The sequence below is a fragment of the Chinchilla lanigera genome, unplaced genomic scaffold, assembly GCF_000276665.1.
Source record: "Chinchilla lanigera isolate Chin_1 unplaced genomic scaffold, ChiLan1.0 scaffold00012, whole genome shotgun sequence".
NCBI classification, from domain to species: Eukaryota; Metazoa; Chordata; class Mammalia; order Rodentia; family Chinchillidae; genus Chinchilla; species Chinchilla lanigera.
In genome coordinates this window covers 27,476,522-27,492,913 of record NW_004955413.1, presented here as the reverse complement: position 1 = coordinate 27,492,913, position 16,392 = coordinate 27,476,522, and the positions used below count along the sequence as shown (strand labels likewise).

Genomic DNA, 16,392 nt, shown 5'->3' with positions numbered 1-16,392 from the left:
CACCTGAGGACTGCTGCCAGCAGCAAAGAGGCAGAACTGGAGAGGAAAAGTTTAGAGACTGTCAAGGGGGCTGTTGGAGCTGGTAGAAGCAGTAAAGAGCTGTTGGTTCTCTTGGAGGAGCTCGTCATGCTGCCTTTCCTGATGAACTCGGCTGTTGGAGGAGCTCGGGACCTCACTGCTGCTGAGGATGGCTGTGGTACCTTTCCGGGGAGCTCTGGTTCTTCTGAGCGTCACTTCCTGGCTCTAGTGCAGATCCCTCAGCCTGCTAGCACAGATCCTTCATCCCGCTGGCACAGACTTCCCAGATTCCACACTGACCTTTGGGCCTTCCCAGCGCAGATCCGTGAAACAGGCCTGCATGAGACATTGTTGTGGGCTCTGGGCCTCCAGGTGGACTCGTGGGAGGCACTGTTATGGGCTCTAGGCCTTCAGCTGTATTCAGGCAAGACATTGCTATGGGATCCAGGCCCTCAGCTGGGTTCTTTGGTCTTTAGTGTGTGGACAGATTTCCTGCACTCTCTTTTCTATATGATTCTTTGAGTAACTATTATAAATAATCTTATAAACTGAGTGTCCTGTATTATATTGTTCCCCTGGCAAAACCCCAAACTACAACACCTGTAAAACAGGGATGCTACGAGCACCCGCACGGCCTCTCAGACTGGACCCTGTAAGCACCCAGGCAGGGCACGGGCTGTCGCCGTGCCAGGTGTCACTGGTCCTTGATGTTCAGCGCTCACTCAGCAAGAAAATACCCAGAATGGACGGCCGAAAGGTCCCTCCGGCCTCAAAATGCTGGGTTGTTTTTGAAAGTTATCCAGAGTTTGGGATGGCAAAGTCCCGACGCTCCACCCCACCTCCGGGAGGTGAGCGGTGCCAAGACGCTGACGCAGGAGGGCGCTCCGACAGCCGCACGGCGCTCTCGAGGAGCTGCTCCATAAAGTAGGTGCGGGCCGCTGTTCGCAGTTAAGGCCACAGGCCGGCCAGGACAGCGCCACAGCCGCCGGCGCCATCATCTACCTCAGCCGTCACCTCGGAGGGCTGCACGCAGCGCAAGCCCGGCGCCGACCAAGGAAGCGCTGGACCGCGACCGTGACAGCCGCGGCGCTACTGGGCGACGGGACGCTGACGCTGACAAAGGCCTCGCAGCAGCGTCCCCTGGCGGCGCCTCGGGCTGTTAGCGAGACGGTTAGGCCGCACTGGGGCGGAGCTGCGTTTCTGGAGAGGAGCGGGCTCCGCCCTCATTTTCCCGCCCCAGACAGAAACTTCCAGCCAATCGAAGAACCAGGCTGTCAGCTCGCCCTCCCGGAGCACTGGGGCGTGGCGTTCGCTTCTAGCCAATCAGAGGCGAGCTTCGCTAGGGGCGCATGCGCGGCGAGGACGAGGCGGGACTGAGGAGGTGGTTTCATTCGCAAGATGGCGGCGAGCGGCGTACGGCAGGCTGCTGCGGCAGCCAGCACGTCTGTGAAGCCCATTTTCAGTCGGGACCTGAACGAGGCCAAGCGGAGGGTGCGCGAGCTGTACCGCGCCTGGTATCGGGAGGTGCCGCACACCGGTGAGAGGCAACAGCGCGCGCGGGGCCCGGGAGGCAGCTGTCCAAGGTCTCACCGGCCGAGCTGAGGTCACCCGCTTGGACAGAGGCGTCTCAACGCTTCCGGGGAAGCTAGAGGGTCACCCGAGGCCAGCCTGAGCCCAAGCTGACTGCGGCGCCGAGGGCAGAGCAGCCGTGCCCAGCGTCCGTACACAGAGGCGCCTTGGCCCTTTGGAGCCCTTTGACCCCGTAGTCCTTACAGAGCCCCGGGGAGCGAGCGCGGGGATTGCTGGTGACAGTCACTGGCCGGCGCAGTGACGGGACTGCGGCCGGGTGATGGCCTCTGCTGGGTCGGTAGCCAGCTGTGCCGTCCCAGAAGGTATTCGCAGGCGCCCGTTGGGTTTACGTAAAGCGGCTGTAGGATCTGAGCCATCCCGTTTCCCACGCGGTCTCCGCCCCCCACAAAAAGAAACAACCGGGGGAGGGAAGTGACTTTCCCAGGGTCGGCTCCCGGGTGAGATGGGCACCAGCTTTCCTGCCCAGCTCCACCTCCCTCGGATTTATTCCTCAGGACTTCGCGCCGCCCGCTGCTGGTCTGCCCCCCACTGCCGCCGAACCCCTTCCTTCCATCGCTTGGGTGGCAGGATTGGTACACAAGCTCCCAGAATATAGACTGCGTGTTGTTGTTGTTGTTTAGGGTATTGTTTTGTTTTTGGTCTTTGTGAGACAGGGTGTCGCTATACAGCTCAGGCTGGCCTTGAGCTCACTTTGCAGCCCAGGCTGGTCTCAAACTTGTAATGCGCCTCCCGCCTCAGCCTCCCAAGTGCTGGGATTACAGGCGTGCGCCACCACGCCCTGCTCGCAGACTGTTTCCTCTCACCCTCTCCTTCAGTTCTCTGCTGTACTGGATGAAAAAGGGCAGTTCAAAAGACCTGTATTTTGTAACTGTGTTGATCTGACTCCGTCTTTTAACTTGACCCATCACTCCTGCCTGAGGTGAAGGCGTGGTTGAAGTGTGACTTCCCTCCCTGTGTGTGAGGCAGAAGGTGGTGATCTGGAGCCTGTGCTTTCCTCTGGGCTCTGCCCTTTACTATGACCTTGGATACATAATTTCATCTGCACCTCAGTTTCCTCATCTGTAAAATGGAGAAAGAATAGTGTCTTCTGTGGAGAGTTACTGTCTTAAATAAGTTAATACTGTATATCTACAGTATTTGGTACAGGGGCAGGCAATTAACACTGAGTTTTGGTAGCTGCTGTTTTTGTTATTCATGCTACCCGTGGACTTAAACTAGGAGCCTCTACACACAGCCCCGTGCTTTGCTGTATGACAACTGTGTTCCACTGAGTCCCACCCTCAAGCTGACTTTTAGAGAGACTGCTAGTGACCTGAAAGAATGTAAACCCACCCGGTGCTGGAGGGGGAGAGACTAAGAAGAAAGTGACCTGTTTGTGTAGGGGTTACAAATTCAAATGCCATCAAGGACAGGCAGGTAGCTGAGTGGAGGTGACATAGTGTTTAGCAGGGCATGGCAGCGCATATCTGTAACCCCAGCACTTGGGAGGCCAGGGCAGGAGAATGCTGCAAATTCCAGGCCAGCCTGGGCTACATAGTGAGTTCAAGACCAGCCTGTACTGTACAGACCCATCTGGGAAAAAACAAGTGTTTGTGTGTGGAAGGGGATGCATTCAAAATCAGGTGTTTAAAATATTTAGCTGGTCGTGGTGGTGCACACACTCGGGGAGGCTGAGGCAGCAGGATTGTTGCATGGTTGAGACCAGCCTGGGCCACAAAGTGAGCTCAAGGCCAGCCTGAACTGCATAGCAAGACCCTGTCTCAAAAAGCCGCGCTCCCAAAAAAGTGTTTGCATAGCAGAATACTCCTAACACTTTCTGAAACCTTATCTTGTTGAAGGAGGGAGAAGGGGAAAAAGAAGCCCAAATTCAGGAAGGGTGAAAGTCGTGGCTAAGTTCAAGACAGATCCAGATATCATGACTTTCTAGAACCTGGCTCTAACCATCTCCTCCCAGGACTTACTGTTTAGGAAGATAATTCGAGTCAAAGAGGTCGTGAGACGGGTGGACAAGGTGTCAGGGGTTACAGAAGCCTGGAGAGCAGCGGGAGAAGGCACAGCGGTGAAGATCAGGCTGGGGCAAGATCAGTGGTCGGTCAGTGACAGAGACCTGGGCCACAGTGTGTGAGGCTGTCGGTCACTGGGACTCCAGCTGAAGGATGGGGAGTGATAGTGTTGCTGCTAACACTCATGGACGTGCTTGCATATGATCCAGTGCCGTGCTAAATGCTCGTACAGTGCCTTATTTTAGGGTGGGTAGTTGCCCTGACTTACAGAGGAGACAGATGGGACACCTAAACTTGTCTCAGCTCACACCATTAGTGGGTAGAAAAGCCAGATTTCTAGCTCTGACTGTTCGGTTCAGTTCTAACACCTGGCTCTTGGGGTTGGTGAGGGATGTAGCTTAGTTGTACAGCATGTGCTTAGCGTGTATGAGGTCCTGGGTTCCATCCCCAGCATTCCTACTATAGTTTCTGAAGCTCTGGGGACCCAGTTTGAAAAATGTTACATGCCACTTGCTAGCCATAAGGTAAGAGGAGGCTTTCTAGAGAAACAGTTTATTTCTGTTTCACTTGGTACTTCTTGTACTGCAGATCCAGTACCAGATGCCTACAGCAATATAGAAGTGAGTAAAATACAACCTGCCTTCAAGGGTCTTATGGTCAAGAGAGGGGGATGGGTGCATAACCAGATAATTAAACCTAAAGTATAAATGAAGTACGGAGGGAACATGCTGAATTTTATTTTTGTCTTTGTGAGACAGGGTCTCGCTATGCAGTTCAGGCTGGGCTTGAGCTCACTTTGTAGCCCAGGCTGGTCTCAAACTTGCAGAGATCCTCCTGCCTCAGCCTCCCAAGTGCTAGGACTACAGGCATGCACCATCACACCTGGCAACATGCTGAAATTTTTAACAGCCAACATTGTGTCATGCTTTACTAGGTGTTGTCACTTGATCTTCTAACATATTCCTGTAAAGAAACTACGTTACAGACTATTTCCTTTCCTGTATTTTAGGTGAAAAAAACAGCCTGAGAAGGCTTTCTCCTAGACTGAGTCACAGTGCATACTGATCTCGAGGCCTTACCCAGCTTCTATGACCCGTTCTTTTACCCGACTCTGCCTCCTGAGGATCACGTACAAATGCTAGCATGGATCATGCAAAGGCTGAGAACTGTATAGTACTGTTCTTCCTAGCCTGTCAGAGCCTTCCTGACTCAGGAAAGTCTTAATAAAACAGGGACTAGGAATCTTCCCCTCCTATCAATGACATGTCACAGCAAAGTGTCCTCAGCAGAGAAGCACACTGGTCTCCTTCACAATGCTCGCTCTAGCCTGTATGCCTTGCTTGCCTCTCACCCTGTCCTTAGTCCACCTTGCCCACAGGGCCTTTCCATGTCATTGTCATCAGCAGGTGTCCTGAAGGCTGAGTGCCAAAGGAGGGATACAGGTGATTAAAGCCTAGTTTTCCGAGGGTACCCGTATGCCTCTTTTGTCACATGACTTTCAGAAAGGCCACTGAGTCCGTGCCACTTATGAGGTCTGTGATAATTTTGTAAGGGGGTGCTGATATTTACAATTTTATGTTAGTAATCATGGGTGGCTGTCCCTCCCATCAGAATTTTTTTTGGTGAGGGTCTTTTTGAGACATGGTCTCACTATGCAGTTCAGGCTGCCCTTGAGTTCACTTTGTAGCCCAGGCTGGTCTTGAACTTGCAAAGATCCTCCTGCCTCAGCCTCCCAAGTGCTGGGATTACAGGCGTGCACTAGCATGCCCGGCTCTCCCATCAGAATTTAAGGCCTAGAAAACTAGAGCTACATTTTACATGTCTTTCCCTTTCCCTGAGTAACTTGCTGAAGTGAAGCCTTCTCTACCTCCTCAGCAGTATCTCTCAACTCCCAATATCACTTGGTACTTACGCCTATGCCACATCATTTTAAATTTCAACCCTAATGTACTGCTGATTGATTGCTCCATATTACAATGCTAACAGTAGGATTAGCTCTATGATAAGGCACTTGCCTAGCACATGCAAGGCCCTGGTATGATCCCTAGCACTGCACATAAAAGAAAAAGTAACCCAAACTGCTTTTCTCCTTCAAATGCAATGGTTTTGTCTTCCCCCTTAAAAAACAAAAACAAAAACAAATAAACTCACTGAGCTATGTATCATACTTCACATTCTCAAGCACCAAACTCAGGGTCAGGCAACATCTGGTACAAGAATGAACAGGCAACTTTCTATCTGTGGACTTCAGTTTTTAAAAACATGTTTTGGGCTGGGGATGTACCTCAGTGGTAGAACACAAGGCCCAGCATGGACAAGGCCTTTAGTTCATTCCCACCCCCCGTAAAAAAAAAAAATACAGAAAAAAAAAAAGTTTTAACTGAATAATTTCTACACTGAATCATGTTTTTCTCTTTAGTGTCCTTATTCCAGCTAGACATCCCTGTGAAACAGGGACGGGATAAAGTCCGAGAAATGTTTATGAAGAATGCCCACGTCACAGACCCCAGGGTGATTGATCTTCTGGTGATTAAGGTAATGGACCTCCCTGACCGACTTAAAAGATCAGCCAACTTCTGCCAGGCTTCTTAGTCTGCCCAGATGGACAATTTCTCACCAACTTTAAAAACTAGATACTGGTTTGGCACCTATAGCTCTGTGTTTCAAACGAGTGAACTTGGAGAATATCACCTGGTTAAACAGATTGTAAGATTATTGAAGGGGAGGCCAGGCATGGTAACACATACTTGTAATCCCCACACTTGGGGACATTGAGGCAGGAGGACCACAAATTCAAGTCCAGCCGGAGCCATTTAGCAGGACTCTGACTCAGAAGGGGCTGAGGATGTAACTCAGTGTTAAAGGGAAGAAAAGGATTGTTGAAGGGCAAGTTCACTGGGACTTGCATTTTAGAACTAAAAAACACTATGAAGAGGAAAGTTGGCATTCTTGTTAAACACCAGCCCTGGGAGTTACTGCTTTACCTGGATGCCAGCTTAGAGCCGGAGAGGCAGGCGGGTCAGCCGAGTCCTGTGTAATGAGGCAGATCATGGGCCTGATGTCCTGTCTGCAGCCAGCCACATTAGCACCAATGGGTGTTTCAGTGTGTCCTACTAAATAACACGGAAGAAATGGTAAGCAGCAACATAAGTCAGCCAGCCTGGCTAAGCATTTACAGGGACCTGTTAATTTCAAAGTCTCTCCTCCCGGCAGCAGTTAACCATCGCATTAGAGATTATTTCAGAGGCCTCCGAAATCACTTGGCCCACTCCTCATTTTCCACATGCATACATTTGTCCAGACAGGGTCATTATGTGACCAAAGTCGCTCAGCAAGTCAGTGTCAGAAAAGGACAGAGTCCTGGGCTTCAGCATTGCTTTCTTCAGCTTCACCACTCTGACTGACCATCTCTTCCCTCGTTTGTTCAGGGCAAGATGGAGCTGGAGGAAACAATTCATGTGTGGAAGCAGCGGACACATATTATGCGGTTCTTCCATGAAACAGAAGCACCAAGGCCAAAGGATTTCCTGTCCAAGTTCTATGCTGGCCATGACCCATAAAGCCACTCAGTCGAAAGGTGCATGTTATTTAATTATTTTAGAATACAAATAAATTCACAATATGATGGTCGCTGTGTGATAGAATTCCACTGGTAAACCGGTTTTCTGTGGTGTCTCTCACTTTTGCCTGAACAAATGGGGTTTATGTGTACACACCACCTGCTCATTCCCTCTTCTTAAAGGATGGTGTTTGCTGTAAATCCTGTCTTCTCAGAGCCTCTCATGTCAGGATGAGGCTGTCTGTGCAGACGCTGTCACACTGGGCATGAGGCTGGATGACTTGGTTGCCTCTAGCCTCCGTGATCGGACACCTTGGTGAGAGCAGCACATAGACACAGGAGTACAGCTGATGTGGCGGGCTGGTTTCCTGGGGGTCCTGAAGAAAATGCACATTCACTAGCCTTGCTCCTTGCACAAGCACTGGTCCCTATTGATGAAATTAACTTCCCGATGGGTGCAGTGGCAGACAACTGTAATCCCAGCTACTTGGGAGATGGAAGCCAAGTTTGAGGCCAGCCTGGGCAACTCATCAAGACCCTGTCTTAAAATAAAAATTTTAAAAGGGTTGGGAAAATAAAACATAGGAAACAGGGAGATAAATCTTTTGCAAATGGGAAGGGGCCCAAGAGATGGAGATGGGAGGGAGAGGGAAAAGGAATTAGAATGTGTTACTTACACATGTACCAGTGCCCCATGAGGAACGTAATTATGTACTGCAAACATGTACTAATTTTTTAAAAATTCGAAAGGGCTGGGGATGGAGCTCATGATAGAGTGATTCTCTAGCACTGCACAAGGCCATAGGTTCAGTCCACAGAACTGCAAAAAAAAAAGCCCTCATTATGCTACCAGGGGCACAGCTGTCCAGTGCATACACAAAAACAGAAATATCTTACTGTTTTTTCAAACGGCTATACCTGGAGATTAAACATCAGCCAGATTAAAGAACTGATCTGTCTGCTTGGGGTGGAAGTTTTTCTGTCCTTCCCAGGTCAGTGCACATGCTGGAGGAAGGAGCTCAGTATCTACACTGAGGGATCCCAAACTTTTCAGCACCAAGGACACCCCTATTATCTTTTCACCTGAGGGACCCAAGTTTTGAAAGATCATTCTGATGAGATTTAGTATTTGTAAAGTCAGTGCCCTTCATGACTGGCACATGGTAACCCATATTACTGAACACACACAAAGCTAGAGAGCTGGGCATGGTGGTGCACACCTGTAATCCTAGCACTTGGAAGGCTGAAGCATGAAGATCACCATGAGTTCAAAGCCAGCCTAGGGCACATAGCAAAACCCTGCCTCAAAAAAAGGCTGAAAGCTGTAGTAAGCCTGTGCAGCTTTGAGAAAAAGAGTTTCTTTTGGGCTTTTGGGGCATAGGTCCCCTTAATTAACTCTGGATACACAGGGCCTACATACCCTCGGCTGTAAATCAAAAGCCTGTATGTTCCTCCGAGACAAGAAACTGCAACAGCTAGAGCCTGCCTGGATTGAGAAACTCCAGCCTGCTTTCAGTCAGACACAGCTGATGTTTATTAGGTTATTCATAATTTGACTACTTTTTTCCCAGTGCTCAGTGGAGAACACATCTTAGGGAACCTTCCAGAACCTGGAGATCTGGGCCGGGGGTCACAGACTGTGCAGGAGGCACGCTGAAGGCTTTCCAGGAGCCCTTCAGCTGAAAGGGAAGGGGTGGCCAAGAGCATCGCCATTCTCGCAGCTGGTGCTTTCTCCTCTCTCTACTTCCTGCTTGCCCTGAAAGAAATGAAGAACAGTCCTCCACACGCACAGTGAAAGTTCTGTGGAGTGCTTCTACCAAACATGGCAGTTCTGAGTACCTCTGATTATTATATTCACCAGGCCAAGTACGAGGAGCCCCGGGTATAAAAACGTTCTATACCAGCAAGAAGCGCACAGTCCAAATTTTGGTATGTGAGCGTGTGCGGGTGTGTCTAAGCACGTTACACTGAGTGTTGTAAGAAAGGTCATTCAGAGGAAGCAGCGGTCATTCAAACGGAGAGACAAAGGAAGACTTCATCAAAGACACTGGAGAATGCAGGAAATGAAGACAGAGAGCCATGGGAAGAGCAATGAGTTAATGCTTGGGGTGGGTAAGAGTGAGGGTAACTCAAGGAATTACAGCAGATGCTGTGCCTGTAATCTCTGCTACTCAGGAGGCTGAGGCAGCAGGATCGCAAGTCTGAAGCCAGCCTGGGCAATTTTAACAAGACCCTATCTCTAAAATATAAAATAAAAAGGGCAGGGATATGGCCCAGTGGGAGGGCACTTGTCTAGCAGACAGGAGGCCCTGGGTTCAATGCCCAATACTATTCAAAACAAAACAAAGAACTCTGGCAATAGTTCACTCTGGCAGCACAGAAGGCCTGGCCCTCTTGGGCATTTTCTCCTGTGGCTGGGGCAGTGGAAGCTGAGATTAGTTAACGGGTATGATCAGATTCATGGCAAACCTAAATGTCAGACTAAGGAGTCAGGGGTGTCCTTATCTATGACAGCAGTACTGCCAGGCAGCACAGGTTAGAGCACAGGAAATAACGTGAGAAAGCTGAGTGGGAAGAGACCTGGGCCTCCTGGGGGGTGGGGGCATGAGCGGTGTTCCAGCCCTAAACTGAGGCCCAGGAACAAGGCTGTGCTGGTGCAGCACTTGGTTGAGTGCAGCTGGCGGTGGTGAGGGCCTGCCAGTTTCTGCATTTCAGTATGGAGCTGCTGAGGCGAAGCTGTCAGGGTGGGTGTGTTCGGCATATTGCCATGAAAACATGAGCTGACTGAATGAGGGTACATCAGAGGCAACTGAGAGGCCAGCTGAAGAGATACCAGTGAATTTCTAAGTCAGTTAAGTTACCCTCATCCAACATACATAAAAGACAATAAAAGCATTAGGCACTAAGAGGGCCAGTTCATCACTGAAGCACCTGCCCTGTGTGTCCATATGCTGCTACCAGGCCAGACTGGGTCATAGGTCAGGTGTCCCACCCCACTTCCTGCTCCTGTCCATAAGGGAAACCAAGTCTTACCTGTTAGTCATCATCGTCATCATCCTCTGGGACAAAAATGTCATGCTCCTCAAGTAGAGCAGCAAAATTCTTGCTAATGAGCGTCCCAACATAGAGAAACGGGATCACAATGGAGAACACACGGAGAAGACCAAAGGACATCTGCAGGTCAGAGTGGTGGCTGTGAGCTCCACAGCCCACTTAGGCAGGACCACACAGGCCTGACCCTCCCAAGGGCAGTTCCTTCTGTGGACCGCAAACCTATCCTTAGCAACTTGATTTTAAAACCCTTGAAAAATTTCAGAGCGAGAAAAATAATTAGAAGATAATATGATTGTTGTGGTACTGAAACTGTTACCAGAAAAAAAAACAAAACACCCTAGACATTTAAAAACTAAGTGCAATCTGCTTTTTGCTGTGAAACCAGCTTGTAGTTAGTTCTGTGAGTTAGCATAAATCAGATTAGGTTTCACATAATTTGTTCTTGCTTTTTACTTCCCACACCGACCTGCAGTCAAAAACTAAAGCTCTATTAGTCCACACACAGCATTCAGGGGTGAAGGAAACGACATGAAACTGGTCGCGTACGCCGCGACCTAAGCTAGCCCCACCGAGGCCCGATTCTTCCTTTGTAAAAACTCTGATTGCAATAATGCCCACACACCTCTCAGGACTGCAAGTCACATGAATTAAATAATAGGTCACAATTAATTTAAAAGAAAATTAAGGTCCTGTCCCATGTTTTATTTACGAACAATTTATTATCTCATCCCATCAACTGTGAGGCACCCAGAGACCGTACGTGGTTGTCTAAACTCAATGCATAACACTGAGTCTCGAGACCTCAGAAGCATCGGGCATCATACCCCTTAAGGGAAGCTGATACAAAACACAAGGTCTGCCCTTCAACTTCTGTCTCCAAGGACCCTGCTCAACACCGGCTTTTTAACCTTATTCTCCTACAGGTAAAAATTAGTAACCCATTAGTGCAAAAAATTGTCCTTGGTCCGCCAGCCAATCTATGGAGACCCTATGATTGGTCTCTGTTCCTGTCAATCAGCGTCGGCCTACCCTCACTCCCCGCAATGATTGGCCTAGGCCCTTTCACCCAGCCTCCAGGCAGACACTCACTTTCACCGGTTTGGGCAAAATGGCGCCGCTGCGGGTAACGATGACTGACCTCGACGATACCAGGCTCCGACCTGAGCCGCCCCGGACGGCCGCAACATCGCCACCCTTCCTCAAGTTCGGCCCACTCTGGAGAGCCCCAGATCGCAAGGTCCCCAAAGCCAGCCAGCGAGCTACTCCGGACGCCATCTTCCACTTCCGCCCCTCTCCCGGGCACGCGCACCCTGCCTCCAGGCCCCGGCCCCGCCCTCACGAATGGCACCGCCCAAGTCTCGCGAGGTTGTGGGTGCACTTGAGAACCCTATCCTCACACTTGCGCCGTGCCCGCTCTTCCCGTGGCGGTGGGAAAGAGGCGCGTGTCGCCCCCTCTCTGCGTGATGAGGTCACGACGCCGACACCCATTTCCTCCTTCCGCCCCGACATCCAGGATACTGTTGAAATAAATTTAAGGAACCGAGATAAGCAATAATTAAAAACTTTAGGGTTTGAATCGTATAAAGAACACTGCCCATACATATAGCACCTGTGCTTGGGGCGGTGGCTGCGGGCCTCCGTGCAGGGCTGGCAAACGTGCCCAGTGGAAGACCGGGCCCGGTGGTCATACCGCCAAGGAACCCGGATTTCCGGCCCTAACGCAGTTGCCAGCCTGCTGGCAATGCTGTCCATAGCTGTGGTCCTCGTTTGTATAGACAGTGCTTGTAATAAACGGATAATAACAATTTAAAAAACTTTAGTGTTTTATTGTACTTTTAAAAACACTGTAACGGTAAGAAAGGTAACAAAGGCTGCAGTATCTGTGTATAAAATAAAGTGCAGTGGGCTATGTGGGTCCCGTACAGGACTGGGAAACAAGTTGGGTAGGACAGGAACCCGCACAGAGCCCTGGGCAGTTCCTCAGCCTGATAGAGATGAGAAGAAATCTTGCGTCCCAGCCTTAGGCCTACCTGCGTCCCGGTCTGGGGGAAGGGAAGGCTGGGACAGGGCAGGCTTTGTGTTTGGGGGAAGAGGAAGTCTGATCAGACCCACCTCTTCCCACCAGCCGCTACCGCTACATCCGTACCGCAGAGGCTGGCCCCAGCCGGCTTGCCTCTCACACAAGACAAGAAAACAGATGGCACCATGCTGGGGAGAAGCAGGGAAGGTTCTTGACAGGTAAACTCGGGGGAAAAGCAGGACTGGGCCAGAGTTCCCAGACGCTTGCTTTCACCCAAAGTTTCAGGAGTAAGAACGCTTTTATGAGACCCCAGCCGGGAGGGAAGAGTTTACCACAGGATACTGGGAACCTTGCGTCCAAGCTTCTAAAATTCCCAGGACTGAGAATCAAAGAAACAAGCTGCCTTTTCCCAGGGAGCCACCCGACCTCCCCAGCTCCCCAACTTCTGGCCTGGCAGTGGCAAGAGCTGGCAGTGGAGGACAGAGGACAGGAAGGGTTTCTGCTGACTTGTAAAAGCTAACAGCACCCGCCGGCCCCAGCAATGTGCAGCACCATCTATTATTGACAGGGCATCAAGGGAGAGTAGAAGAAATCAAAGAAATCCTCTTTATGGGCAGAAGGTCCTCTCCTCCGAAGGCTCCACCCAAACTAGAGTACCGGTCTGTGCTCACTCTTCTCACCCCGCAGAAAGAGCTGGCCCAGGGACTCCTCTGACAGACACATAAAGCCACTTTCTCAGATAATGTGCAGTCAGTCTCTGGGAAGTTAAATGCACACAAGACTCCCTGTGTTGGAAATTATGGCCATAGGGTCCGGTGTGCAGCTCAAGGGTGGGGCAGCCCACTCCTTCACTTCCTTGGTGTCCAGAGCAGAGTCCTACGCAAGCCACCCTTCCTCTCTGGCCTCAGGATACAGAAGTTGGCAGTCATGGCTCATCAGTCCCCTCCAGACACCAGGACAGGCTGGAACCGGAGAAGGCCGACAGAGCAAGAGGGAGCGAACACCCCCACAGTACCCCCACCCCACCCCTGGCAAAGCAACCCTGCAAATGAGTAAACATTTAACTCCTGAAGAAGCCCTGGCCCTGGTGTCCCAACCAGCAGGACGAGACCAGAACTCACAGGGCCCAGGCTCAGGGTGTACCCTGTCGCTTGCATCCTGCCTGGCTCCCCTGGGCCCTCTGCTGCCACCCCTGCCTCAGCTGCACAATCTCCTGGCCATACCAGTCGTGCAGGGTAGAGAAGCAGGAGGTCTCGGGGGACACAGGGCTCTGCCCCCTGCCCAGGAGGAGGCTGGTGGGGCCCTGCAGCTCCCACTCCGGCAAATCCCGCCCTACTGGCCTGCAGCCTCCTCCTTCCACTGCGCCCACAGGGCTGCAGTCCCTGGGGAGAAAGTGACCATTTTCCAGGCCTGGAGATCTGCGGTCAGGCGCCTGTGGCTTTCGGCGGCCGGCACCGACCTTCTGGGACGCGCAGCGATGCAAGGCCAGGCTCCTGCGGGCGTCCTGCAGCTGGCTCTCCAGCTCTCGTACCACCAGGCGCATGTAGCCAAAGCTGGCCCGGGACAGCGCCTTCACCCAGGCCTCCTGGGCTGCCTGCCCATCTGCAGCCAGCAGGTGCGGGCGCACTCCGGGGGCGTCGAAGCGGATGGCGAAGGCGAACTCTTCCGGCACAGGAGCCTCGGCCAGCTCCACGGTGCAGCCCTCGAGCACCACCAGGCTCAGGGGGGCCCGGCCCTCGCGACTCTCGAAGGAGAACAGCAGGTTGCCCTTGAGAACAAACCAGCATCTTCTGCCAGTGCCGCTGGGGGTAGGGGGGGTTCCTGGGCCGCCCCAAGTGCGCAGGAAGCCCATGTGGTCTGCTGGGGAGTCACTCAGTGCGTAGTGGGCCACGCTCCTCTTGTTCAGCTTCATGGTTCCCAGGAGAACTGAGAGGCGAGAGAGGGGTCAGTGGGTCAGAGAGGGAGGCAGCGCCGCTGGGGAAGGGCCCGCCTGGGCCCCAACCTGGGCCTCTGCTCCCCTGCTGTGTCCCTGGGGCTCCTAGTTTTCATCTGTGAAATGGTTGAGTCTCCCTGGCCTGTCCTCTCAAACACAAGTTGAGGGTCATGCAAAAAACTGGACATTAGCTGGGCATGGTGGCACACACCTGTCATCTCAGCACCCCGGGAAGCTGAGGCAGGAGGATTAAAAGTTTGAGCCCAGCTTGAGCAATTTAGCAAGACCCCATTTCAAAATTTTAAAATAAAAAAGAACTGAAGAAGCAGCTCAGCACTCCTTGGGTTCAAGCGCCACTACTCTTCCATTCCCCAAAAAGACCGATTGTAGAATACTCAGACGAGATCAGGCGTGTACAGGGTGGTATGGCCGTAGACTGTAGAATACTCAGGAAAAGGTAATGTTACTGCACCCGGCCAGGAGGCCTGGCAGGACCTCAGTGTGGCTTGCAGGAGGATCATTACAGCCTAGGCAACTGAGTGAGGCCATCTCAGGGAAAAAAAAAAAAAAAAGCGCTGGGGATGTTGCTCAGTACAAAGGCCCTGGGTTCCATCCTCAGTACTGGGAAAAAAAACTTTTTTCAGAGAAATAGAAATAGATCCCAGCTGGGCTGAAACAGACCCCAAGCTTCAACCATCCCCTACGCTGGGAGCCTCTCCAATGTGAGGACAAACGTCCAGGCTTTCCATGACCCGCCTGGGCCTCTAGTGGCCGCTCCTTGGTATACAGCATTGTTATCCTTTAGCGAGGACCTGCAGCCTCCAGACCAGACAGGTGCAGCCAGCGCAGGTGGCCTCCCAGTGGAGGTTTGGACAGGGACCCACCATGTAAACAAGAGTGTGACGCCAGCCATCTCAGGGTTCAGCTGAGGACTGACCACAGCCACCGGCCTGGGTGTGCCAAGGACCCTGCGTGACACCTCATCCAACGTCCTTAACCAAACGCAGTGAATGGGGCGCTGGCCAAGGTCACATGACCAGTGAGGGGCAGCACTTGACGGCACCTTTGGGGGGACACACTTACCAGCCGAGCTCACGGGGTGGGGTGGGAGCTTCCTGTCCTGCGCACGGCTCAGCCAGTGGTTCCCGGGGAGTCTGCAAAACAGTTCTCAAAGGATGAGCACTCGCACCCTGCCTTCTGTGAAACTCCCACTGCCCCAGGAAGCTGCGCTGGCCCTCGTAACCCCGCCCCCATCCACCTGGGCCAGGCTCCCAGAGCGATGCCCAGGGGCTGGGTCCCGTGCTCTTGACCTTCACTCTTCAAACCTCAGCTTCCTGCCCCCCAAGGTTGGGTCACAGTGACACCTCATAGCTTCCTGCCTTCCCTTCTAGCACTTGACACGCAGTTTATTTGTGAGCTTTAATTTAAATCACCTAATACTCCGAGAAGCCTGGCCTGATCACGGTAGCCACAGCGGCCTGATCTCAGGTCACAACCAGCAGTCCCCCGATTCAGGTCTTCTCGCCTTCATCCTGCAATGATCTCCTTTGTTTGTTTGTTTGTTTGTTTTGTTTTGCAGCAGGGGCACGGTAGGTTCAGGCTGGCCTCCAACTTCCAGGAATCCTCCTGCCTCAGCCTCCCAAATGCTGGGATTACAAGCATGCCCCACCATGCCTGGCTCCCACAGTGATCTCCTTTGTGTTTACTCAGGTGTTCCCAGCTCCAGAATGTCTCGGGCCAGGTTTGACTTGGCTTCCAAAGGCACCTTCAGGGTCCAACACCTTGGCAGGTATGTGCTGAATTCATGAGTGGACATCAGTGTACATAGCAAAGTCCTCCATCCTTCGGGAGCCCGGACAGGGGCAGGGAGGTATGACCAATGTAAGCAAATAAAAATAAACAACTAATGGCTAGACATGGTGGTACACACCTGTCACCCCAGCCCTTTGGGAAGCTGAGGTAGGAGAGTTGCAAGTTTGAACCCAGCATAGACCATTTACTGATGTAGCAAGATCCTGTCTCAAAATAAAAAGTGAAAAAGGGCTGGGGGTGTATCTCAGTGCAAAGGCCCTGAGATGAAGCCCCAGTACCTGAACAACTAATAATAAAGTGAATAAAATAGTAATCAATAAAACAATACATAGCTAGGCATGATGTAATCCCAGCACTCGGGAGGCAGAGGCAGGAGGATCGCTGAGTTCGAGGCCAGCCCGGG

General features: G+C 51.9%; 3 protein-coding genes across 10 annotated transcripts in view; 1 reads left to right on the top strand and 2 right to left on the bottom strand.

Moving 5' to 3' along the window:
• Positions 1-1,156: 1,156 nt before the first annotated feature.
• On the top strand, positions 1,157-7,236 carry Ndufa6 (NADH dehydrogenase (ubiquinone) 1 alpha subcomplex, 6, 14kDa). Its single transcript, XM_005379396.2, has 3 exons — positions 1,157-1,555; positions 6,031-6,146; positions 7,040-7,236. Exons 1-3 carry the CDS (start codon positions 1,417-1,419, stop codon positions 7,169-7,171), a joined length of 387 nt encoding a protein of 128 aa, XP_005379453.1. The 5' UTR covers positions 1,157-1,416; the 3' UTR covers positions 7,172-7,236.
• Positions 7,185-11,976, bottom strand: Smdt1 (single-pass membrane protein with aspartate-rich tail 1). Of its 3 annotated transcripts, none has more exons than XM_005379398.2 (3): positions 11,314-11,976; positions 10,204-10,344; positions 7,185-7,547 (listed from the first exon to the last, which is right to left on the bottom strand). In XM_005379398.2, exons 1-2 carry the CDS (start codon positions 11,497-11,499, stop codon positions 10,207-10,209), a joined length of 324 nt encoding a protein of 107 aa, XP_005379455.1. In that variant the 5' UTR covers positions 11,500-11,976; the 3' UTR covers positions 7,185-7,547; positions 10,204-10,206. The 3 variants fall into 3 exon arrangements, with proteins under 3 accessions (XP_005379455.1, XP_013367037.1, XP_005379454.1); XM_013511583.1 differs by lacking the exon at positions 7,185-7,547 and adding an exon at positions 7,558-7,712; XM_005379397.2 differs by lacking the exon at positions 7,185-7,547 and adding an exon at positions 8,681-8,926.
• Positions 11,977-12,034: 58 nt separating this feature from the next.
• The window catches only part of Fam109b (family with sequence similarity 109, member B), a 5,222-nt gene continuing 864 nt past the window's right edge, over positions 12,035-16,392 (bottom strand). For 2 of the 6 annotated variants that reach the window (XM_005379403.2, XM_005379401.2), the window contains exons 2-3: positions 15,261-15,331; positions 12,035-14,170 (exon numbers count right to left, since the gene is read on the bottom strand). In XM_005379403.2, the coding sequence (XP_005379460.1) occupies positions 13,377-14,156 (780 nt within the window). In that variant the 5' untranslated portion in view covers positions 14,157-14,170; positions 15,261-15,331 and the 3' untranslated portion in view covers positions 12,035-13,376. Of the gene's footprint in view, positions 14,171-15,260; positions 15,332-15,610; positions 16,097-16,392 lie in introns of those variants that run through there. The other 4 variants (XM_005379402.2, XM_013511582.1, XM_013511581.1 and 1 more) reach the window with 4 other exon arrangements.